Here is a 24,390-nt window from a genome sequence, read left to right on the forward strand (position 1 = left end):
CAGGCATGGCATGGAACAAGTATACCTCCCAGAGAACCAACTAGAGGGTGGGGCACAAGTAACAAATAGGGAATGGGAGTTGGGGATACAGCTCAATGGTAGAGCTCTTGCCTAACACATACAAGGCCTCAGATTTGATCCCCAGAACCCCAAAACCAAATGAAATAAAACAAATAGAGGGTGAGCATTTCATGAGCAAAATGAGGGCTTCTCCCAAACTCAAAGATTTTGGAATATGTTTCAGCACTGTAGTGGCAGAGGCAAAGGACGGCATCATCCATTTAGATGATAGCTGTCCCCAGTATCTATTTTCTCTTCTTCCTATTACTCAGACAGCCAAGGGGCGGTGGGATGGCTCAGTGGGGAAAGGTGCTTGCCAACAGGCCTAATAACCTGAGTTCAATCCCTGGGGCCCACATGATGAAGGAGAAAACTGACTCCAGCAAGTTGTTCTCTGACCTCCACATGCACATACACACATACACACATATGCACACAAAATAAAGAAATAAGAAGCTAAGAGCACTGGCTGCTCTTGCAGAGGACCCCAGTTCAGTTCCCACCTATAACTCCAGTTCCAGGGGATCTAGCACCCACTTCTGGCCTTCTCTGGGATTGTACACTTACATACAGGCAAAACAATCATACACCATAAAATAAAAATAATTAATTAAACTAAAGACAGTCAATTTTGGGGCCCGGCGTGGTAGTGCAACCCTTTAATCCCAGCACTTGTGAAGCAGAGGCAGGCAGATCTCTGTGAGTTCAAAGCCAACCTGGTCTACATAGAGAGTTCCAGGCCAACTGGGGCTACTGAGAGACTCTGTCTCAAAAAGACAGACAAAAGAAGGAAAGAAAGAAAGAAAGGAAGAAAGAAAGAAAGAAAGAAAGAGAGAGAGAAAGAAAGAGGGAGGGAGGGTAGAAGCAAGCCAATTTTTATATGTCCAGGTAGAGTCAACATCATACACTTCCTTCATAGCAATCATGACATCAGAATTACATTCTGACCAGTGGGATGGAAATTCAAGCATTGTCTGTAAATTTCCAGATAATGGCCTTAAAGGGTGTGGGCATGTCAGTCAACCTTTCCCGCCTGCCTTCCTATTGGCTGAAATACAGATTATAGTCACATGCTGAAGATGGTAAAGCAAGATACTATGTGAGAGTTAACAAGATTCTGTGTAAAAGAAACTGGTCCCTGATACCAAGTACAATGTGTCACCCTTGCATGGCTGACTTCTGAGTTTCTTTTTAAAAAGCATTATTTATTTTATTTATGTGGAAGGAGCAAATGTATGTGCCATAGGACATATGTAGAACCAACTTTCAGGAGTTGGTTCTCTCCTTCCACTATGTGGGTCCTGGAGATGGAATTCAGACGGTAGTATCTGCAGCACCTTTACCCACTGAGCCATTTTCCCCACCCTTGCCCTTTTACTCACTAGTTGTGTACAAGCCGTCCTGATTTAACCATAACTAACCCCTACCCCCAAGCCCATAGATAAATCTTTTTCCCTGTCCCCGGCTTCACCCGGAAAAACTCATAATTACAAAGGTCAAGAGATAACCTGCCTAGTACCACCTGTTTTGGAACAATGTGACAAGAGCCCATCAATAGCAGAGTCCTTCTGGGTCAAAAGTTGCAAAGCCCCGAGACTAGACAGAACTCTTCAGTCGTTCCCCGTTTCCTTCTATCATATTAACAATCTATGACTGTTTGGCTCAGAAGCAGCCTCCAGCCCTTTTCTCCTTCAGGAACACCTGCTATCCATCTTTCTGTCCCTCACTCCCACCTACAGCTGACGTGCTGGGAGCTGAAGGGAGGAATGTGGTCTGGCCGCTGGAGAGAACGCAAAGGGCGGAATGCCAGAAACCTTGGTGCTCACATAGGGAATTTAGGGATGCTTGAAGGGTGGGGAGCAGAGAGCCAGAGAGATTTGGGAAGACCTAGAGAGGGGATGATCTACCATTCCCGTGACCCTAGCCCAGTCTCCAAGGCCGGAGGAGCCGACTTTGGCGCCACCTGGTGGTGAGGCCACCGAGTCTGCACAGACTCCGGGCGCTCGAGCTGGCCTGCAGGTGCGTGGCCCTGCCTGCAATGGCCTGCTTCTCCCAGGACCAGAGGACCGGGGATGTCGCAGCTTGGAGAGCCCAAACCCCGCGCGGCTGGACTGGATTCGACTCTGCACTGGGACAGATCCCGCAGACCTTCTGCAAGACAGCGCGCCCGAGCTCTCAGCCGGTGACAGACCGGTCCCCCCCGACACAGTGGGCGGGGGGGTGGGGTGGGGTGGGCGTGGCGGCTACTGAGAGCGTGCGTGCGCGTGTCCCCCTCACTCCACGCACTGCCCGCACCGCGCGTGCGCACGCACGTCCCCACGCTCGTGGGTGAAGGCCAGTCACCCACGCAGTGGCCTGCAGTCTCTCAAGCCAGATGCCCTCCCGTCTCCCCCGGGGGGAGCCAGCTGTCCTTCCTGCGAGGTCATCTCACGTGGGCACAAAACTGCCCGGTTTCCACCGTCACCTCGGCTGTGGTGACAGCACCGATCCGTGGGTGATTCCCTAGAAAGTCGGGTACGAGTGGGAGGGGGGGTCTGTGGGACCCTGAGCAGGCTGGGGGGCTCCAAGGTCAGGCCTGTGCCACCTGCTGGCCACAGCGACCAATGAAAGCTTGGTCTGGTGATGTCATGCCCCGGCTGGACCCTTGTGATGACAGCATCCGAGGTCACCCGTCAGGGGAATCAGCTCAAGCCCACCCACGAGAGTTCCGGAAGTTTCCATTTGCTGCAACCAAGTGCAGCCTCGCCCCGCAACCTTCTGCTCTACATTGGCTTTCCTTGTTGGTTGACCTCGTGTCACTTCTCCCCCACTCCGGGGGTCTCCTTCTCCTAGGAGGAATGTCCTGTGTTCCATTATGGGTTTCCACAGGTGTCCCTTCATCCATGTCACATGTCGTCTTTTCTCCACCAGTGTCACCCTAAGGGGGCCCTCAGCCACGCTCCCCCCTTCTTGGCTCCTCCTCTACCACCCCCACCCCCGGCTGTGTCAGGTTACAGATGAGCACAGATTAGGCCCCCACTCTCTGGAATGACTTCCCCACCCTCTGAATTAGAGCTGTCAGTGTGTCTTTCAGTCTATGAAAGTCGGTTTGTCCCCGGCGCATCACCCCACAGGACACGGCCGCCGGCGTGTGCAGTGTCTGGTGTCTCAGCAGGCTGCTGTCCATCTATCTGTCACGTGGGTGTCTGCCCGGTCGCTGCGGGTCTCCGGGTCGTGTCTGTCTGCGTTGTCTGTGAGTCTGTCTGAGCCTGCCGGTGGAGTGTGTCTGTCTCCCCCTCCCGCGCCCCCGCCGCCTCCCCGGGGTCTCCGAGCTTGGAGGGAGGGACGGGGAGGGGAGGTGACAGCCCTGGGGGGAACAGGGAGGGGCGGGGGCGGAGACAGTGGGCGGGCGGGGGCGCAGTGCGGCCCGGAGGGGTGTGTGCTGGGGGCCGGAGGCGGTGGCTGTCACAGTCGGCTCAGCCTGCGCCAGGGAACATTGACCGCCTGCAGCTCCCAGGTGAGTCTCCCAACCCACCCCGACCCTCCACCCACTGGGGCCCACTCGCATCTTGGGGGAACCCTGTGATCCTGGAACGATCAAAGCACCCCCCCACTAAGAAACAGAGTCCCTCTCGGGGCCTGCCCAGAGACGCCCCCCATGCCCGGCACTCCTGGGTAACTCTTCCCTCGCCGCTCCCTGCATACTTAACTGATGCTCCCTGGGCGAGCCGCTGCCTCTCACTCCATTCCTGCAGGGACCCACCCCGACCCCGAGCGCCCCTTCCCCACTCTCCCCCAAGTCCGGAGATATTGGAAGACGCCCCCTGTTTGGGGCGGAGCCCAAACTACGCGAGTTAGTAGCATCCCGGCTACACCACCCTCCAGTCCCGGAGGCCGCGACCCCAGCGTCCCTGCGCAGCCTCTGCGCAGCCCCTGCGCAACTGAGCCCTCATGCCAGGCCCAGGACCCCCCTACTGTGGAGACTTCGTCTTTCTTTCAAAAAAAAAGCGGAAGCCCCGAGTTATAATTAGCCCCACTCGGGTTTCCTAGCTAATCTCCAGCAACGCCACCATCCCCGCCCTGGTCCAGGCCACTACGGCTGGGTGATGGGTGACCGCGGGGAGAGGGGGGAGTTCCGACCCAGGGAATTTTGATCTCTTGGCTAGCGGCGCCGGAACTACAACAGCTGTGGCCTCCAAAATAGCGCCCCTGCCTTTGCAGCCGGGATCTCCCGAGCTCCGGGAACACAAACGTCCTGGCTGGCCCTTCAGTCCCCTCTGTGATGTTCAGTCCCCCACACCCTCCACCCCCTACCCCAAGCTCCTGGCGGCGGGGAGCGCTGGCCTCTTCTCGGTCTTTACTGACCCCCGCTGGCGGCGACGTGCGCTGCAACATGGGGGCTCATGGTAGGCGGAGCTCAGATTCTTGGGGAGCCCCTCAAAGAACTGGCAAGACAGTTGGCTGGAGTCAGGCGAGAGGGGTGCGGCTGAAGAGAAGCAAACCGGTACCAAAGCGCTGTACCAGGAAGAAGATGAGGCGGGACAGGGTGGGACCGGGTGTGGACTAGGTAGGATTTGGGGTGCCTCAGGACCTGGGGCTCTCAATACTTTGAATGCCCAACCCACTCCCCGAGGGCCTTGGCTTTTGCCAACCCAGGAGAGACTTGGGCTGCTCTTTCTTGCCACTTGCAAGCACCCGGATCAACCCCGCCCGTCTATAAGGGCTCCGCCCCTGTCCTGTGGCCTGTTCGTGGACTGCGGCCTTTCCAACACTACACTGTATGCAGTGGGTCCCAATCCAGGGCACAGAGGCAGGGGAAGGAGGTGAGAGGTGTTTGGAGCCTGTTGGTCAGGGGAAGGTATGCATTAGCAGGCCTTATCTGTATTCTCTGCACTTGGTCTGCTATGGCTGTACGTGTCTGATCTGGCTTCCCTTGGGTCTGTCTGCCTGTGTCTTCTAACTTGCCTCCATTTCTCCCCTCCCTTTGCCAGCCTGCCCCACCTCTTCTGCAGTTCCTTGATAACCCTTGAGCAAGACTTTTACTTAATCTAAGCACTGCCTCCCATCTTCTTCACGCTCTATGTTTCTTTCTCCCAGCAGACACTCGCCTGTCCTGGCAGTCATGAGGCCCCCCTGGTATCCCCTGCACACACCCTCCCTGGCTTCTCCACTCCTCCTCCTCCTCCTCTCCCTCCTAGGAGGAGGGGCAGGGGCTGAGGGCCGGGAAGACCCAGAGCTGCTGGTGAGGGTTCGAGGGGGCCAGCTGAGGGGCATCCGCCTGATGGCCCCTGGGGGCCCAGTCTCGGCTTTTCTGGGTATCCCCTTCGCAGAGCCACCTGTGGGCCCTCGTCGATTTATGCCACCGGAGCCCAAGAGGCCTTGGTCAGGAGTGCTAGATGCTACCACCTTCCAGAATGTCTGCTACCAATACGTGGACACCCTGTACCCTGGGTTTGAGGGTAGTGAGATGTGGAACCCCAACCGGGAGTTAAGTGAGGACTGCCTGTATCTTAATGTGTGGACACCGTACCCTCGGCCAGCATCCCCCACCCCTGTCCTCATCTGGATTTATGGGGGTGGTTTCTACAGTGGAGCATCCTCTTTGGACGTGTATGATGGCCGTTTCCTGGCCCAGGCTGAGGGGACTGTGTTGGTATCCATGAACTATCGAGTGGGAACCTTTGGTTTCTTAGCCCTGCCCGGCAGCCGAGAAGCCCCTGGCAACGTGGGTCTGCTGGATCAACGGCTTGCCTTGCAGTGGGTGCAAGAGAATATTGCAGCCTTTGGGGGGGACCCCATGTCGGTGACTTTGTTTGGGGAGAGCGCAGGGGCTGCCTCCGTGGGCATGCACCTGCTGTCCCCACCCAGCCGGAGCCTATTCCACAGGGCTGTCCTGCAGAGCGGGACACCCAATGGACCCTGGGCCACCGTGGGTGTGGGAGAGGCCCGGCGCAGGGCCACACTGCTGGCCCGGCTCGTGGGCTGTCCCCCAGGTGGCGCTGGTGGCAATGACACAGAGCTGGTAGCCTGCCTGCGAACACGGCCAGCTCAGGATCTGGTGGACCACGAGTGGCATGTACTGCCTCAAGAAAGTATCTTCCGTTTTTCCTTTGTGCCTGTGGTGGACGGAGACTTCCTCAGTGACACGCCTGAGGCCCTCATCAATGCTGGAGATTTCCAAGGCCTGCAGGTGACTGGTGGCTGACAGGGGCAGAACTAGTTCTGGGTCTCACCCACCCCTCCCCTTCCCCAGGAACCCAGGCATAAGGGCTTACTGCAGACCCACTGTCAGAGGTCTGAGTTTATGGGTCCCAAGGCCACCACTCCCTCCCCACTGAGGGTTCAGATACCAGGGTGATTACAGGGTAAGAAATGAACTATGTTTTTTTTTTTTCCTTCCAACCCTTGTCCCTTCCTCAATCTCTCATGACTCTGGCTCTGTAATGTCCATTTCTCTATTTGTCCATCTGTTTCTGTCTATTACCCTTCGATCCTATCCCCCATCCCTCTACCGGCAGGTACTGGTGGGTGTCGTGAAGGATGAGGGCTCCTATTTCCTGGTTTATGGGGCCCCAGGCTTCAGCAAAGACAATGAATCTCTCATCAACCGGGCCCAGTTCCTGGCTGGAGTGCGAGTTGGGGTCCCCCAAGCCAGTGACCTAGCAGCAGAGGCTGTGGTCCTGCATTACACAGACTGGCTGCACCCTGAGGACCCGGCCCGCCTGAGGGATGCCATGAGTGCTGTGGTAGGCGATCACAATGTCGTGTGTCCGGTGGCCCAGCTGGCTGGGCGACTGGCTGCCCAAGGAGCCCGGGTCTATGCTTATGTCTTTGAGCACCGTGCCTCCACACTGTCCTGGCCCCGCTGGATGGGGGTGCCCCATGGCTACGAGATTGAGTTCATCTTTGGGCTCCCCCTGGACCCCTCACTGAACTATACCATGGAGGAGAGACTCTTTGCTCAGCGACTGATGAGATACTGGACCAATTTCGCTCGCACAGGGTCGGTGCTGGGGTGGAGAGGGCCTCTGAGGGTCCAGAGGAAACCTATGGATGGGGGTGGAAAAAGAGAGAAAATACTCACAAACGAAGTGAGTTCAAGGGGATGAGGAGGAAGGCAAAGGAGACTCAGAGTCTAAGACTGGAAGAGTGGAGGAGAGTCCTTAAGAGACAAAGACAGGGCTGGAGGCGTGGCTCAGTGGTAGGTTTTCCGGGCACATATGCAGGAGCCTATCTCCAACACTGCAAGAAAGACAGCTAGGGGGCTGGCAAGATGGCTCAATGGGTAAAGGAGCTTACTTTGCAAGCCTGATGACCTGAGTTGAATTCCCAGAACCCACATAAAGGTGGAAGGAGAGAACCAATTCCAGAAAGTTGCCCTCTGACTTCCACATGCACACACACACACACACACACACACACACACACACATGCACACACGCAAATAAATAAATACAGGACAGAGAAAGGCAACAGAAGACCAGTGAGATTGCTCAGTTGGTAGAGTGCTTGTCTAGCACACACACACAAAGCCGTTAGTGCAATAAAAACGGAATTGGATTTTGTGTTATCCAAGGTGAGGGTGATGTTTTGCAGAGAGAGTACTACACCTGCCCACACAGTTAAGAGCACAATCCCAGAAATTATTTTCAAATTTTTTATTATTTGTGTGTGCATGATGGGGGAGGGAAAGACCCACATGCCATAGACAAGTAGAGGTCAGAGGACAATTTCATGAAGTCAGTTCTCTCTTTCTACCTCTATGTGGGTTCTGGGAATTGAACTCAGGTTTTCAGATCTATGCAGCAAATGCTTTTACCCACTGAACCATCTCCACAGCCCTAGAAATTACTTTTTGTTTTTAGATATTTAATTTTTTTAAATTTTATGTATGTAGGTAAGTGCACCCGTGTCATGCAATGCTCATGGAGGACAGAAAAGGCAGTCAGATCCCCTGGAACTGGAGTTACAGACGGTTGTTAGCTGCCATGTGGGTGCTGGGATTCGAACCCAGGTCTTATGCAAGAACAGTCAGTGTTCTTAACCATTGAGCCATCTCTCCAGCCCCCGATATTTAAATTTATGCGAATGTGTGTGTGCCTGAGTGTGTGTATGTGCACCACATGCATACAGAGTCTTTAGAGGTCAGAAGAGGGTGTCAGAGTCCCTGGAACTGGAGTTACAGTTGTTAGCCACCATGTGGGTGCCGGGAACCAAACCCAGGTCCTCTGCAAGAGCAGCCAGTGCCATCTCTCCAGCCCCTAGAACTTATTTTTTAATGGGGGTGTGTGTGAGATGAAAATGGAACAGGAAAACAAAGGGAATGGTGGGGAACACTACAGATGATAGTGGCCCATGTTAGTAATCCCAGCATTCAGGGAGGCTGAGGCAGGGGCACTGCAAATTTGAGGCCGGACTGGGTTACATAGTGAGAGCCTGTAAAAAAGAAAAAAGGAGGAGAGGAAGAAAGAGGATGGGAGTCTCTGTGGAGTTGAAGAGGGTCCCCGCATCTTCAGTCCTCCAGGCAGCCAAGTCTCCAAAGGACTGAGATTTCCTTTTCCTTCCTCAAGGGACCCCAATGACCTTCGCGATTCCAGGTCCCCACAGTGGCCACCATACACCACCGGAGCCCAGCAATATGTGAGCCTGAACCTGCAGCCGCTGGAGGTGCAGCAGGGACTACGTGCCCAGACCTGCGCCTTCTGGAACCGCTTTCTCCCCAAATTGCTTAGCGCCACCGGTAGGCTGAGGGACCAGTTGGCAAGGGCTGGAAGGAGGGGAGGAAAATGGGGTGCAAAGACAGGGTGTAATCCCTCTGTTCTCCACCTTCCCCGCCCCCCTCCCCCCCCCCGCCAGCCTCTGAGGCTTACAGCACCTGCCCAAGACCCACCCATGGGGAGGCTACCCCCAGGCCCAGGCCCAACCTCTCCTTGTCTCTTCCCCTCTTCCTTTTCCTCCTCCTTTCCCAGCTTCTGTGGCTGTAACCACAGCCTCTTCCTCCTCTGGCCTCAGGGGACCCTTCCTCTAATGCATGGTTGGAAGGTGGGAAAGGACCCTAGCAGGGACACATTGTCCCCGCCATTCTCAAGCTAAAACACACCAACTGACAAGTCTCAGGGACCCACATCTTTGTTTAAATGAAAATGCAAGAGCCAGTATTTTTTTTTTTTAATATAAAATGATCCTTTGGAGCATGAACCTGATGGTGGGGGTGGGAGGGATGGAGAACGAGGTACCAGGGAGCATCAGCTAACAGGGCTTATAACCAGTTGCCAACCATTTCTGTATCTTCTCTTTTCCCACCAACCCATGGACCCTCCTCCCCGTTCTGGCCGGGTTCCTCCTCCTCCGACTTCCGGTCACTTTTCTCTTCTGTCCTGCCCCGCCCTACCCTCTCTCCCGATCACCCGCTGTTCTCCTACCACCCCCACGTGCCTCTTACCTCGTGTGCCCTGCGCTCACGCCTCACTTCCATGTCCATCTCCCTCCCGCCCTCCCTCATGTCCTCTTCCCACTACCCGGGCACCCTGGCCGCAGACACGCTGGACGAGGCGGAGCGCCAATGGAAGGCCGAGTTCCACCGCTGGAGCTCCTACATGGTGCACTGGAAGAACCAGTTCGACCACTACAGCAAGCAGGATCGCTGCTCAGACCTGTGACCCCGGGGGACCTCAAGCACCCCTCCCCAACCCCGTCCGGCCCCCTACCTGTATATACTATTTATTTGTGGGCTGGGATATAACACCGTTGAGCCCCAGACCCTGTCCATCCCACCCCAACTGGTCCCCCGCTCGGGGTTCCCTGCCCTCTGCATGTCTCAGGCCGAACTCCCTTCCCCGCGGTGCCTTCGCCCCTCTGGGCTGCCAATAAACTGTTACAGCCACCAGAGTCTGCGATTGGCCGGGAGGGGGCTGGGGGGCGGCCGTAGCCTGCGGGATCCGAGCGCGAGATGCGGTACACCACGCATGCGCAAGCGGCATTTTTTTCACTCTCCCCCCCCCCCGCATTGGTGCTGTCCCTCTTATGGGGCGGAGCTCGCGCCTGCGCACTGATCATCCCGAAGAGCCAAGGGCGCCCGCGCAAGTGCAGTAAGGCGGTGCCTTGTAGACAATCCGGAAGTGGCAGTCTGCTGGTGGCACCATCTCCCGCTGCAAACCTTTCTGGTAAGAACTCCGGATCCGCCGCGCCCGTCCTTCCTGTCGCCCATCCAGGTGACCGCAGTGTCGCCGCCCTGGAGCCGCTTAAGGATGTGCATGTTGGCCTGGCTCCGCCGTGCCAGGACCCTGGCCGGCTGGCCCTCCTGTCGGGTCACTATCTCTACTATCACTACGGCTGCGATGGGCTGGATGACCGGGGCTGGGGCTGCGGCTACCGCACCCTGCAGACGTTGTGCTCCTGGCCGCAGGGCCAGTCCTCGGGCGTGCCCGGGCTGGCTGCAGTACAGGCGGCCCTGGAGGACATGGGCGACAAGACCTCCGGGTTCCGGGACTCCCGGAGCTGGATCGGCTGTGTGGAGGCCAGCCTCTGCCTCCAGCACTTTGGAGGGCCCCAAGGGCGCCTACGTCACGTGCCCCGCGGAACCGGGCTCTGGGATGAGCTAAAGCATCTTTACTCCCATTTTGCCGGGGGCGGGGGACCGGTTATGGTGGGAGGGGATGCAGATGCCCAGTCCAAGGCCCTGCTGGGAGTCTGCACAGGTCCAGAAGCCTATGTCCTGGTACTGGACCCACACTACTGGGGGACTCCGAAAAACCCCAGTGAACTGCAGGATGCTGGATGGGTGAGCTGGAGAAAGGTCAGCACAGTCTTTGACTCCAACTCCTTCTACAACCTGTGCTTGACCAGCCGCACCTAAATTCACACACCCCGGACTGAGACTGTGTGGACAGATTTTCCTCAAAGGTGTCCAGCAGAGCATCCATAATAAAGTGGCACAACCCAGTTCACCGTGGCCCCAGTCTGTGTTTGGGAAGAGACACAGCATACTGAATTAAGAGACACTACTACCCAAGTGCTTTTACTGGCAGGAATGCTAACATACAGAAAAATTCTCAGCTAATGGGACAAAGCGGTCACAGGTATAGGTGGTCGTCAGTCACAGGTATAGGTGGTCGGGAGGGAGGGAGAGCAAGTGCACAGTTCAAAAGAAATCAACATCATCTGGGGCATCCAGGTCCCGATACTCCACAATAGCTCTGGGGTCTCCACGAACCATCCTGTGAGAAGAGAAGCTGAATGAGAACTGGGGTCCCCAAGTCCTAGAGGGAAGGAAGCTCCAGCATCCCCATACATGCTCACCTGTTCCGAGGCTTCCCAGGATAACCTCCCTGGCCTCGAAAGGCATCGTAGTTCCCGCGGCCAGCACCATATGGAGCATGGGGGTATGGAGGCCCTCCTGTTGGGACTGCAGGGCGGACAGCACCAGCTATGAGAAAGAGCCGGGTTGAACTGAAAACTGACCAACCACAGCCCAGCTAAGCTGCTCCCCAGCCCCACACAAACATAAGGTCCATGCATCTCCCTCCAGACTCACCTCCATAGCCCAAGATGGGAGGCCGGGGCTGACCATAGGGCATCAGGCCTTGGGGTGTCTGGTGTGGGTAGGGGAGTCCTGGGGTCAGGCCTGGGGGGAGTACAGCAGAGACAGGAACATGAATTACTGCGGGGGTGGGGGGATAGCACACACATGACTAGGTGAGGTATAAAAATTCCCAGGGAAGGACAGGGAATGATAGGACAGTCAAGGGAAAGGTGTGGCAGGCCCCCATGGACCGTATCTTACTCTGGGCAGGGCCAGGTGGCTGAGCTGGCTTAATCTCAGGCAGAGCTGGGCGCTTGGCATCAGTGAGGAAGTTGTTAAAAAATGCTACCTCCTTCTTGACCTCTTCAATCTTCTCTGCATGCTTGTTGAAGATATGTTTGCGCACAAACTCAGGACCCTGGGTGGAGAGATGGTGAGGACTGGTGTTGTGTGTTCCTTCCCTCCCAGACCCCACCCCCACCTGGATGGCTGAACAGCCTCCCCTAGTCCTTTAGAGACCTTCCTGCCCCAAGCCCACCTCCCAACCTCCTAGCCCGCCAATTCTCTTCACATCCCAGACCTTGAATTTCTTGCCACTGAGAGGACATAGCCACTTATCCTTGCCCAGTTCCTGTGTGTTAGAGGTGACAAACTTCTCTACTTCCTGTTCAGGGTCTTTGCGACCCATCTTTTGAGCCTCTTCCTCAGACAGGGATTCACGCACACTCAGCAGCGGAGTCAGCTTCTCCTCAAAGGTCTTTTGCCACTCCAGCACTGTGTGGACAAGAGGCAAAGAATGGAGAGGGAAGCTGGGACCTAGATGAGGGAGGGACCACGAGGAGACACCGATGAGATTGAGGTGGGAACTTGGAGGCCTGAAACACACCTTCTCCATGACTGATGCGATTGGGAGGCATGGGCCCCCGGACGTGGATGATGCCACAGCGGTTGGGCATCTCATCCTCATTGGGGTACTCGCAGGTGTTATAATAATCCAGGGAATGCACAATGCGCAAGTACAAAAGGAGTTTGTCCAAGACCTGAAGAAGACACGGCCACAGGGTCAGCACTCAGCCCTTGTCACCCCAATCGTACTCTGTATACCCCATGGGCAGAGCTGGGACCTTGATCAGCTTCTCATCTCGCTCCACGTTGATCTCTGCTGGGTTCCCTTCTTTGGGAGGCTCCTCAGGAGGGGGCCCCCCACTGCTCCCCAGCAGCTCCTCTTCCTCAGCACTCACTTCCTCGATCAGGTAGTCAGTGATGTTCTTTAAAATGGGGTTTTGTGAGGGCAGACTCTGGCAGGGAGGAGATGGACAGTGAGGCAGAGAAGTCTGGAGCTGCTAACCCAGAAACTGGCACACTGCAGAGGGAGAAGCCAGGACCCAGTGAACAAAACCCGGGCTTCCTATTCACCACACTCTAAGCTGTGTCCCTTCCCCAAAGTAACACATCAAGTCTATGCTGTGGGGAGCTGGAGGAGATGGGACCCCAACAGAGGGGCAGACAAGTGGGGGTGGGTCCCAGGGATCACAACAACAAGCAAATGAAGTCAGAAATGGCAGGAGCACGAGCACCGGCCACATTGGAACAGTCCCCGGGGAGTCACTGACTGTGGGCACAGGAGGCGTCCCAGGCTCAGAGGCCCAGAGCTGGGTCCTGTCATCCAGCGTATGGATCAGCTTGGCTGCCAGCTTGATGTCATTACGCACAATCTGTTTGTGCTGTGTGATGCCATTGATGTTGCGGACACGACGGGTCAGATCTCTGTTCACGCCAGGGCTCAGCTCACATTCCCGGAGCTGGAGGGACACACAATCAACGAGCTGGCCAATGGGTATCCCAGAAGGAGCAGCCCAAAAGAGAACTCCATGGTTAAATCATGGATCATAGCCCCAGAGCTTCTCCCAGAGATGGGAGTGAAGGGAGGTGCAGACAACAGACAGGGAGACCCTGGCTTGGCACCCAGTCCGACACTAGCACTTACCCGGATGTTCTGTAGATTCCAACAGATCTCTTTAATATTAACACTGCGGTCAAAAGTCACCCAGCCTCGGCGGAAAAACCTACATGAGAAAGCATGTCAGCACAGTCCTGGGATGAGGTCCATGTGGTCACTGACCTCCCTTGTACCATCCTCAAGGTGTTAGCCCCTCACCTCCTCTCCGGTTGGGGCTCTGATAGTGCCACTCGCATGAAGCCTGGGTATCTTTTACAGAGCTGCCAACAAGAAGGAAATGAGTAAACACAGAGTGACTCAGACATCTTCCCTTCTCACCCCCACTGTCTCCAAACCCCAAGGAAAGTGCCTCCAATCCTTGCCATCCAGTGTCTCCGGACCAAGGCTCTAAGGCAGAGGTTCTACATCCAAGGCACCTGAGCCTTGCAGCCCTGTCCCTAACACCAACTCGTCCACTCACAGAAATAATCTCCGCACGAGAGATGTTGGGCGCGATGTTACGCATGAAGAGGGAACAAGTCTTATGTAGGGGCCGGGGCTTACACTCCAGCCCAGCAGCATCCTTCGGCTTCTCCCGCTCCTCTTCCTTGGGCTTCTCCTTTTCCTTAAGTGACTCTTCTAGGCAGAAGGTGGAAGGAGTTAGTAAAATCGAATTATTCATTTTGGTCGAACAGTAGTTGTTACTGACCAGAGGTCACCCCCAGAACCCTTGGCAACCAGTCTCTCTCATGAATGCACTCTGTGCAGTGAAATATACCAGCCTCCTCCTTCTCCTCCTCGGCCTGGCCACTCTCAGACTCAGACTCGGACTCAGACACGCTGCCCTCGTCGAAGCTGTCATCACCACTGTGCTTCCTGTTCCGCTTCTTGCTCTGTGTGAGCAACGGGCAGGCTCAGCCAAGACCTCCTCAGGTGGCCCCAACACCCTGGCCCAGGAAAGTCCACCTTACCTTTTTGGCTTCCTTCTCCACCTCTTCTTTCTTTTCCTCTTTGTCCCCATCACCTTCAGATTTCTTTGCTTTGTCATCATTAGAACTGTCATTTTCAGCCTACAGGAGTAGATGGTCCCTAGGGTAGTCAGCCCCTCCTTCGGGTTCTCAGAACCCCAGGGTTCCAACCCACACTGAACCTACCTCCTTATCTCTACCCCCACCCACTTCCTCACCTGCTTGCCATCTTCTTTCTTCTCATCCTTCTCGCTGGCCTTGCGTTCTCCATCCCCCAGGCCTGGGCCAACACGGCCCTCCTCTTTCTTGGGTTCCCCGGGCTTGCCTGCCTGCTCCTCCTCATCCTCCTGCTCCAGAATGCGTAGATCATTCTCAGTGCCTCCTTCCATCTTAATGACAGCTACCAATGATGACAGGAGAGGTCACAACCCATGGACCCTAGCTTCTATCAAGCTGCTTCTACACTCCCCCTCCTCCCAGGACCTCCCCGGCTCCAGTCCATACCTGCATCCAACATCTTGACAATGGCATCAGCTCTGTCTATGTCCAACAGGAGAATATCAAACCAGCCGCTCTCCATGAGGGACAGGAACACCTTCAGCCGGTTCTGCAGGGCCCCCCGGGCCTCCTGCCGACGCTTCCCCACCTCATCTGGGTGATACTTCGACCGAAACCTGGCAAGGAAGCAAGCAGGGTGGGAGAAACAAACAGTCACTCAAGGCCAAAGCCAGGATGTGGGAGGGGCCCAAGAAAGGCAGGGCACAGCCCCCATCCTCACACCCACAGGTCATACAAAGGCTGGGGAGAGGGGTGCACTAGAACCACCCAACACCCCAAAAGTTTCCAGAGTTGTGCTCTGAAAAGATTTGGGAAGAACCAGGAATTGCGAGCTCTGAGTTAGGAGCATGGCTCTGGGGGAGGCCAGGGTTGGCGAGGCAGACCTGCTTGTAACCCTCAGGGGAGCACCAGTGTGAAGAGGTGCCATTTCCCAAAGCTTCAGATGGAAGCTAAGGGAACAGGAGTCCCAGAGAACCTCCCTCTCCTGGCCAACCCCAGACAACAGTCACAAGAGAGGTTCCCGCCAACTCCCTCCACCCCAGGTGGAGCCAGAAGGAAACCTAAAGTGTACCAGACAGAAAAGGCAGGTCACCTTTCTCTCCCCTTGGGAAGAGAAGGTAGTGAAGGGACAGGAGAGAGCAAAGGGAGAGGCCAAGTGCCCGCACAGCCTAGGTAGGCCCACTGGGATAGAGAGGAGGGTTGGAGGGTTAGGGTGGAGGGCAGAGCATGAGAAAGAAAACATTTTAATAGGTCCCTGGGGGAAGGGGGGAAAAAAAAGAAGAAATCAGGAGTATGGGGGAAAAAAAGAGGAAAGTGAGAAATGTGAGGAAGGCCCAGAAGTCAAAAACAGGAAACAAGGACAAGACAAACCAAGAAAAGGAAAATAGAAGTGTTAAAACAGGGAGAGAAAAAATGCAATCCAGACACACAGGGTAAATCAGAAAGGGGTGCGAGGACAGGACAGGACAGGCTGAGCAAGAGGAAAGCCGCAGGCGTCACCTCCAGGATCTTTACCTTGGCTGCTTGGTCAAACAGAGCTCAAGATTTAACTAGTGGCGCCCAGGGCCCATGCTGGCTGGCAGGCTGCCGGCTGGCTCCTGGCTGGGGCACCCGGCCCAGATGCCCCGCCCCCGCGGGCCTCCGCGGTGGGGGCCCTGACTGACTAGCTGCCTGAGCAATACATTCAGCTAGACCACTGCATTGTGCACAGCGGTGCCCTGCCTGTCTGCCTGGCCGGGGCCCCACGGTCAGCCCAGGGGCTCATGTATGGGCTGGGTATGGTGGGGGTGGAGGTGGGTTTGCTCCGAGCTCCGACGATGAGCGGGTGTAGTTCCCAGTTCTGGCTCTTTTCAAGGAGGAGGAGCAGAAAGAGGATGAGGAGGAGGAGCAGGAAGGGGGGAAAAGATGGTTGATTAAAATTAAAACATCCACAAAAGGAAAAAAAAATTTCAAATTCTTTTTCTGTCAAACGACCCTGAGATCTTGACCGTTGTCTGTCTGGCTTCGCTCATCGCCTTTTGGAGGAGGCCACGCTGGGTCCTCAATAGGATGACAGTGACCCACACCAGCAAGTGGGAAGCAATCTGCCTACTGCCCCAAGGGGTCAGGTGGCTCTGGCCAGCTGCCTGGAGATGTCCCAGTGAGGACAGAGAAGGGAGATGGGGTGGGGCGGTGGCAGTCACCCAGGTGAGGAGGCCCCACCAGCCAATGCTGTTGTCCTCCCTCCCCCGCCCTCAGGAAGTGCTGGGCTGGGGAGCACTGGAAGAGGACAGGACTGCAGCTCCCCTTGCCAGGCAAACAGGGGCACTCACCACTCCTCATCTTTATGAGCCAGAAAGAAGTCCTGCATCTGCTGCCTTCGGAAGTCCAGTTTGTAGTCATTGTACCGCTTGACAGCTTCAGTCTCGTCCACAGAGTCGTCCAGGGACAGGAGGAACTCCTTGAAGGACTTCATCACAGGCGGTGGCACACCCAGGTCGATCTCAGCAATGCTGCCCAGCCTGTAGGGCCAGGGCCAGGGCACGAAGTCTTGGTTGTGGAGGGCCAAGGTAGCCACATGCCCCTCCTCTGCCCAAAAGGACACCGCACCAAGTGCTAGTGCTACATCTCCCAAGCTCCAACCCAGTCTCCAGTAGCTCCAGCTATCCCCCCAAGCCTAGTATCTCCCTTCTCCCCAGAACCCCAGGCTTTACCTGGCCTGGATAGGTAGGACATGGTGCTGCATGATGTGGACATCCGGGTGGCCCCAGGGCTGAGGGGGGCCGTAAGTTGGGCCCCCACCCCCCCCAGCATAGGGCATGTCATAGCCACTGTGGTATGGGTCAGAGCTGTGCTCATCCCTGAGGGTGGGGGACACAAAAGTCAGACACAGGAGGAGCCAGAACCACCTCTCCAAACAGACAAGGGCCAGATGAGGGGTACACACAGAAATGTGGGCTCTCAACCAGGAGTAAGAAGAACACAGGAACACTGGGTACAGGGGATGTGTGAGGACATGAAGTAGAGAGCTTTCACCAGAGGGGAAGGGCTGGGACCCGTGGACCCCAGGGTGCAAACAAGTGATGGCACCTCACCAGTCTCGCCGCATGCGCTTCTGTGGGGGGCTGAGCTCATGTCGAGGGGGAGAGAATCGCTCCCTGCGATTGCGGTCATAGTCTCGGTACTCGCCCCGGCTGCGGCGCTCTCGCCCACGGTCCCACTCTCTGGAGATGAGAACAGGTGAGTAAAGACACAGCAGCAGGACTGCTGCCATTGGCAGAGTACTTGCACAACACCCTGGGTTTATCCCCAGCACTGCCAACAGCAGACACCATAGCCCAACAGCCGTGGTCCTTCATATACAAGGTGCCCTCCAACTCCCTATGTAGCCAAGGCTGAACTTGGGATTCTACCTCCACATCAAATGCTGAGGTTATAGGCAAAGTTTTATAACCTACTAATCTTAAAATTATTCACTGTGGGGGCTGGAGAGATGGCTCAGCAGTTAAGAGCACTGACTGCTCTTGCAGAGGACCAGGGTTCGATTCCCAGCACCCACATGATGGCTACAAACCGTCCTTAACTCCAGTTCCAGGGGAATCCAATGCCCACTCCTGACCTCCGCAGCACTGCACAACACGGGTACACTCACATACATGTAGGCAATATATTCATACACATAAAACAAAAATAATATTTAAAAAAAAATTCACTGTGCATTCTTTCTACCACTGAGCTGTGTCTCCAGCCCTGTTCCCTTCTTTATTTTAAGACACAGTCTCACTAAATTGCCCAGGCTGCCCCTGAACTCACTCCGTAGGCCAGGCAGGCTTTGAATTTGAGATCCTCCTGCCTTAGCCTCCAGATCAGTTGACTAGATCCTGGTGGGACACCTTTAATCCCAGTACTGGGCAGGGGGTGGGGGTGAGGTGGTAGGCTGATCTTGGAATTCAAGGTCAACCTGCTCTACACAGAGTTCCAGCCCACCAGGAACTATATATAGTAGCTCTGAAAAAAAGGGAAAATGAGATTATAAGCCTGTACCATCTAGCTAATTATGTGTTTTTATGAACATAACTATCTTCCTAAAAAAGAAAGCTAGTGTGAAGAGCAGCAGTTTTTACAAACTCCAAGGTCTGGCTTAAATGAAGACAGCTTCTACCCTGATAAGGTAGAGAACAGGAAAGTTCATCACCAACACAATACCATAAGAGGAAATACTGCAGTGGTCTATTCAGATAACTCGGGCTATTCTTCTGGCTACTGCTTAAGGTTAACAAAACCTTGCTATGTTGAGGGAGCTATCCAACTCCTGGGCTCAAGCAATTCTCCTACCCTAGCCTCCTGAACAACTGGGCTATCTACAGGCATGTGCCACTGTGCCCCATAAGAGGCAAGTTCTTTTTGGTTTTTGAGACAGGATCTCATTTGTAGTCCTGGCTGGCCTGGAACTTGTCTTATTTAGACCAGGATGGCCTCAAACCTACATGGATCCTCCTGCCTCTGCCTCCCCAGTGCTCTAATTACAAGCATGAGCCACACTATACCCAGTATGAGGTAGTGTAAAGGCTGGACATGATGGTGAATGCCTTTAATCCCAGTACTCTAGAGGAAGAGGAAGACAGATCTCTTGTGAAATCAAGGCCAGCCTGGTCTACATAGCAAATTCCAGGCCAGCTAGGGCTACAAGGAGACCCCTGTCTCAAAAAAAAAGAAAAGAAAAGAAAAAAGCAACAACGACGAGTTAGCTGAGGGACTGGAAATGGCACTGGCTGTTCCTGCAGGGAACCACAGTTAGGTTCTTAGCACCACCCAACAGCTCACAACCATCTATAACTCTAGTTCCAGGAGCTCTCACGCCCTCTTCAGGTTCCACCAGCACACATATGGCACACATACATGCACACAAGCAGGTAGTCATCCTCAAATTTTTTTCTAAGTTAGTTGAGGCAGGTGTGGGCAAACTGTGATCCTAGTACTTAGAAAATGGAGGCAGCTACATAATGACTAGGCTACAGTGAGACCCTGTCTCAAAACAAACAGGCAAAAAGAAGTAGTTGGAATGTTCAATCAAAAACAAAATAAAAAACAATCAAAAGTGGGGCTGGAGGGATGGCTCAGCAGTTAAGAGCACTGGCTGCTCTTCAGAGGACCTGGGTTCGAATCCACCCACATGCCAGCTAACAACTGCCTGTAACTCTGGCTCCAGGGGATCCGACACCCTCTTCTGACATGGGTGCACTTTTATACATGCAGGCAATACACTCATACACATGAAATAGAAATAAAATATTAAAAGAATAAAAATTGCCTGGCATGGTGGCACACGCCTTTAGTCCCAGCACTTGGGAGGCAGAGGCAGGTGAATCTGTGAGTTCAAGGTCAGCCTTGTCTACACAGTGAGTTCCAGGCCAGCTGGGGCTACAGGGAGACCCTGTCTCAAAAGGACCATAAATAAATAAATAAATAAATAAATAAATAAATAAATAAATAAATAGTGTATTAAGTGGTAAAACTGGAGAGATAGCTCAGTGATTAAGAGCACTGGCTGCTCTTTGCTGAGGACCTGGGTTCGGTCCCCAGGTCCAGATCTGATGCCCTCTTCTGACCTCAGCAGACATTACATGCACATGGTGCATACACAAACAGGTATGTGCATTCATACACAACTTTAAAAAAAACTACAAAATGGGATAGAGCTGTAGCTCACTTGCCTAGAAGGTTCAGTCCCTATGGGGAAATTAAACATCATATACTCGGCATGTAAGGTGCATGCAACACCCGCAGAGGCCATAAGAGGGCATCAGATCCCCTGGTACTGGAGTAACAAGACAGCAGTAAGCCGCCATGTGGGTGCTAGGAACTGAACCCAGGTCCTCTGCAAGAGCAGCCAGTGCTCTTAACTGCTGAGCCTTCTCTGCAGCCTTCACTCTGCTACGTTAAAATCACTGTTTTACCTTGCTGTTTGGCCAGTCTTGACACTTCTCATTACACAGTATCAGAATATATTCCTTGGTAGACTGTGATCTCAGAAAAGCCTAAAAATACTAGGAAGCTATCAGGCTCACATCAGTAGATACAAGTTTTTCCACAATTTTTGTTTTCACTAACAAGTTCCTCCTCATCATTACACATACTGACAGCTTTCCTCAAAAGTAACTTCCCTGAGGTCAGTTTAATGAAAACGTCTGCCTACTGCTGTGTGAAGCACCAGTGCCTGACCCTGTTTAGTAAAGATGGCATCTTGTGGGAAACTCTCAGCTCCCTCCCTGTTCATCACACAGATGCTCTTGCTTAAGAGAATGACCAGTATAGGGGCAGCTGTGTTTTTGTGCATGCTTCCCAGTGCATCATTTGTACTAGAAATAGTCAGGACTCCAAATTAAACAAAAACAAACTTCTTGGAGGACATTAAACTGCTATTTTTTATTTTCTAAGCTTATATTATTTTCATGATGTTTATGCTAAAGCACCAGCATGTTTTCTTTTTGTTTGTCTCAAACATTTGAGAATCTTGCACTAACCAAACTGCAATGTGTGCTCCTGTCTGAATTCAGGGACATACTTAATGACCTCAAGCTGTTCACATCACCTAAGGAACTCCCACTTAACTGTTTTAAAGTTAGCAAAATGTCACTTTACCTGTCACTTTACCTCCAGCACTTACTAGTGTGCCTTGAACATCAGGTCTTTACAAGCATGCCCACATAGCATGTACCTAAGGCCCCTTTGGTCCCTAGCGATACTGCATACTATAAACTCCTAAGGACAGTAACCATCTCATCCAGCTTCTAACTCAGAAAAGCACCTTTGATTTCCTTCTTTTTTAGAAAATTAACACGGAAGAGATAGCTCAGCACCCACATGGCAGCTAACAACCATTTGTAACTCCAGTTCCAGGGGACCTGATACCCTCTTCTGACTTCCAAGGCCACTGCACAGGTATACCTACCTACATGTAGGCATTACACTCATACACATAAAATAAAAATTAAAAAAAAAAACCTTTACAAATAGGAAGGATGTGTGTGTTGGTTCACACTTGCAATTTCAGCACTGAAAAGGCTGAGGCAGGAGGATCCCGGGTTCCAGACCAGCTGAATTACATAGTGAAAACCTGTCTCAAAAAAAAAAAAAAAAAAAAAAAAAAAAAAAAAGTGCCAGAGATTGGACAAATGGTTCAGTAGTTAAGAGCATTTGTTGTTCTTGCACAAGATTCAGTTCAGTTCTCAGCACTTATGCTGGGCAGCTCACAACTACCTGTAACTCGAGCTCAAAGGAGTCTAACACCTCAGGCCTGTTCCAGCACCAGCACTCACATGCACAGAGGCAGGCACATAGTGCTATGCAGGCTTAACCATTTACCAAAATCTTCAAGTACTTAGGGGCTAGACAGATGGCTCAGTGGTTAGGAGCACTAGCCGCTCTTGCAGAGTACCCAGGCACTGTTCCCAACACCTACATAGCAGCTAACAACCATCCGTAACTCCAGTTCCAGGGGATCTTATATGTGGTCTTCTGGCCTCCACAAAAAACTGAAGGCACATGGTGCTCTTACAATACATGCAGGCAAAGCACTCACATGCATAAAATAAAAATTAAAGAAAAAGAAATCTGCCAAGTACTGACAGGCAGATTTCTTTTTTAACTAAACTCATCACCCCAAACTTTTTGTGGAAATCTGCCCCCAAGTCAAGTCGCTGCCCTTATTGGTTCATTGGGTATCTAATTTTTGACACCCCTTGTTTGAAAAAACATCCACATCTACTCATCTTCATTACTTAATTTGAAACCACTTCAAAAATGTATTAAGGAAAACTTCCTAACTATAACCTGGAAACGAACACCTCCGATAGCTAACCAGGACCTGCCTCTAATCATTTAAGCTGGAGTGAAGGTATGCCTGCACTCCAACAGCAGTGTCCAAAACCAGCCTGGGCTAAATGATGACACTCTGCCTAAAAAACAAACGAAACCTAATCAATACACTGGCACTGCTCAAAGAACCCTAAGATCTCTAGCAATAAAAAGTGGCGAGACACTTATCCACTCTAGTCACATCTACGTTAGTCAATTCTCCTACACAAATCTTGAGATATAATTTATAATAAAATGCAAGCACCATACCTGGGCTGCGGCTGTAGTTCAGTGGGTAGAGTTCTTGTCTAGCATGGATTGAAGCCCTAGGTTCCATCCCCAGCACCACATATACATAGGGTGTGGTGGTGATCACCTGTAATCCCAGCACTGAGGAGGTGGACAGAGAATCAGAAGCTCAAACTACCTAGCAAGTTCCAGGCCAACCTGGGCTACATGAAACCCTACCTTTTAAATTAAAAAAAAAAAAAAAGACAAACTTCTGGTGCCGGTATAAATACTGCTTTTTCCTATTATTGGTTCTAATGCTTTGATCTGTGTACGCTTCCTTTTTGTTTTTGTCTTTTTCAAACAAGGACCCTGTAGCCATGGCTGGCCTGGAACTTGCTATGTAGACCAAGCTGGCCTCTGATCTCAGATCTGCCTGCCTTTGCCTCAAGAGTGCCTCACAACTAAGGGAGATGAGCAACTACACCTGACTTTGGGCTTTTTTTTTTCCTTTCTGTGCCAGGGTCTCCCTATACAGCCCAGGTCTGCTTTGAACAAACTTGCAGCAATCCTTCTGCTCCCGATCCACCACTAGTGTTTCATTTTAGTCTTAAAGGCATTTCGAAAATTAAGCTGTGGGCCGCTGCCTCACACCTTTAATCCCAGAAGGGAACTAAAGTCTGGAGGAAGATCTCATGGGGATCTCTGAGATCCAGGCAGCTGGAGTTAGAGAGAGAGAGAGACCCTGTCTTAAAAAAAAAATTAAGCCACAACCAGTTTTTGACCAACAAAGCAGAGACAGAAATGGTCCAAAGATGCACACTAATCAAATGCATAAAGGAAAAGAAGAAAAAAGTAATGCAAGACAGGGTGGAATGGAATAAAACGGGATGGGGTGGGGGACGCAGGAGCTAGGCAGAAGAGCGTTCAAAGCGTCTCACCGGTCATTCCAGTCGTCCCCTCGCCGTCTTTCATCTCTTTCCCGGGAACGGTCATAGTCGCTGCGCTCTCTTCGAAACTTGTCCCTGCGCCTCCGATCGTACTCATCATCACTGTCCCCCATGGTGCTGTCCGAGGAGGCCTGAGGCCCGGCGACGGGTGGACAGGGTGGTGATGCTGATGAACAAGGACCAGAGGAGGACCGGTCTCCCGGGGGCAGCACGCCCGCCTCCCTCCCGCTGAGGCCGGCCTGCCATCCCGGGCAGGGAGATGGCTCCGACAGCTTCACTGTCCCGAGGGATTCCCCCCTAGTCCACCCCCGAAGCCCCCGGGCACAGACGTCTCCTTGCGATCCCGCCCCCCGGGCCTTTCCTTCCCCTCCCCCACCTGGCCGCAGTCGGAGCCGTTGGAAGCGCGCGCAGGCGGGCTTGTTTTCCGGGCGGACCGGAGCGCGCGACGCCGGACTGAATGGAGGATGGGATGGAAACGCGGGAGACTCTCAGTCCGGAGGACGAGGAGAGACTACAGTGGGACAGCCGAGGGTCCCACAGAGCTCAGCTTTTATAACTACAAATAAGACCCCCGTGCCGGACCAACTAGTACTAAAGAGGGAGCCACCAGGGAGGATGATGGGGAAAAAGGCGGAGCCGCGGAAATCTCGCGAGGCCTCCCCAACGGGACTCGTGTAAACACTAGGAGCTACGGAGGCCGAGGTGGGCCAAGTGAGGCCTCTGGAGAGCGGTAGCTCCTTTTGAACATCAAAGGAATGTTTACTGCTGCGGAGGTCTGGGGTTTCTGTCCCCATGATGGTTCCGGGGTATGAGCTAGTTAGCATCCCGGTCTCGGGGCGTCTCCTCATCTTC

The 24,390-nt window shown here is 53.4% G+C and overlaps 3 protein-coding genes across 18 annotated transcripts; 2 read left to right on the forward strand and 1 right to left on the reverse strand.

Annotated features, from left to right (window-relative positions):
• Window positions 1–2,362: 2,362 nt before the first annotated feature.
• Window positions 2,363–9,925, forward strand: Ache (acetylcholinesterase (Cartwright blood group)). Of its 8 annotated transcripts, XM_008832322.2 has the most exons (6): window positions 3,445–3,556; window positions 4,732–4,862; window positions 5,137–6,229; window positions 6,558–7,042; window positions 8,610–8,779; window positions 9,577–9,925. In XM_008832322.2, exons 3-6 carry the CDS (start codon window positions 5,162–5,164, stop codon window positions 9,696–9,698), a joined length of 1,845 nt encoding a protein of 614 aa, XP_008830544.1. In that variant the 5' UTR covers window positions 3,445–3,556; window positions 4,732–4,862; window positions 5,137–5,161; the 3' UTR covers window positions 9,699–9,925. The 8 variants fall into 8 exon arrangements, with proteins under 8 accessions (XP_008830540.1, XP_008830541.1, XP_008830544.1 ...); XM_008832318.3 differs by lacking the exons at window positions 3,445–3,556; window positions 4,732–4,862 and adding an exon at window positions 2,363–2,550 and having other exon boundaries at window positions 5,140–6,229; XM_008832319.3 differs by lacking the exons at window positions 3,445–3,556; window positions 4,732–4,862 and adding an exon at window positions 2,605–3,237 and having other exon boundaries at window positions 5,140–6,229.
• Window positions 9,926–9,976: 51 nt separating this feature from the next.
• Window positions 9,977–10,983, forward strand: Ufsp1 (UFM1 specific peptidase 1 (inactive)). Its single transcript, XM_008832323.3, has one exon. It carries the CDS (start codon window positions 9,989–9,991, stop codon window positions 10,892–10,894), a length of 906 nt encoding a protein of 301 aa, XP_008830545.1. The 5' UTR covers window positions 9,977–9,988; the 3' UTR covers window positions 10,895–10,983.
• Window positions 10,984–11,029: 46 nt separating this feature from the next.
• Window positions 11,030–24,170, reverse strand: Srrt (serrate, RNA effector molecule). 9 transcript variants are annotated; one of them, XM_008832331.3, is made up of 20 exons: window positions 23,915–24,170; window positions 23,530–23,669; window positions 17,599–17,727; window positions 17,218–17,364; window positions 16,837–17,025; window positions 14,972–15,141; window positions 14,686–14,867; window positions 14,471–14,569; window positions 14,278–14,392; window positions 13,981–14,138; window positions 13,719–13,780; window positions 13,548–13,626; window positions 13,174–13,362; window positions 12,685–12,858; window positions 12,447–12,600; window positions 12,141–12,334; window positions 11,822–11,978; window positions 11,573–11,662; window positions 11,338–11,443; window positions 11,030–11,255 (listed from the first exon to the last, which is right to left on the reverse strand). In XM_008832331.3, exons 2-20 carry the CDS (start codon window positions 23,649–23,651, stop codon window positions 11,180–11,182), a joined length of 2,592 nt encoding a protein of 863 aa, XP_008830553.1. In that variant the 5' UTR covers window positions 23,652–23,669; window positions 23,915–24,170; the 3' UTR covers window positions 11,030–11,179. The 9 variants fall into 9 exon arrangements, with proteins under 9 accessions (XP_008830553.1, XP_008830550.1, XP_029419048.1 ...); XM_008832328.3 differs by having other exon boundaries at window positions 11,338–11,464; window positions 13,981–14,135; window positions 23,530–23,704; XM_029563188.1 differs by having other exon boundaries at window positions 11,338–11,464; window positions 23,915–24,169.
• Between the last annotated feature and the right edge of the window lie 220 nt (window positions 24,171–24,390).

This window comes from Nannospalax galili, unplaced genomic scaffold, assembly GCF_000622305.1.
Source record: "Nannospalax galili isolate Female #2095 unplaced genomic scaffold, S.galili_v1.0 scaffold675, whole genome shotgun sequence".
NCBI lineage: Eukaryota > Metazoa > Chordata > Mammalia > Rodentia > Spalacidae > Nannospalax > Nannospalax galili.

Bases quoted from the DNA above. Each gene is read 5' to 3' on its own strand.
- Ache (XM_008832318.3), top strand. From the start codon at position 2,435: ATGCCCTCCCGTCTCCCCCGGGGGGAGCCAGCTGTCCTTCCTGCGAGG. The intron at 2,551-5,139 runs GTGGGTGATTCC...TTCTCCCAGCAG, and splicing joins TGTGGTGACAGCACCGATCC to ACACTCGCCTGTCCTGGCAG. The intron at 7,043-8,609 runs GTCGGTGCTGGG...TCCTTCCTCAAG, and splicing joins ACCAATTTCGCTCGCACAGG to GGACCCCAATGACCTTCGCG.
- Ufsp1 (XM_008832323.3), top strand. From the start codon at position 9,989: ATGCGGTACACCACGCATGCGCAAGCGGCATTTTTTTCACTCTCCCCC.
- Srrt (XM_008832324.3), bottom strand. From the start codon at position 23,651: ATGGGGGACAGTGATGATGAGTACGATCGGAGGCGCAGGGACAAGTTT. The intron at 14,393-14,470 runs GTAAGGTGGACT...TTGCTCACACAG, and splicing joins TGGAGAAGGAAGCCAAAAAG to AGCAAGAAGCGGAACAGGAA. The intron at 11,256-11,337 runs GTGAGCATGTAT...CTCTTCTCACAG, and splicing joins CCTGGGAAGCCTCGGAACAG to GATGGTTCGTGGAGACCCCA.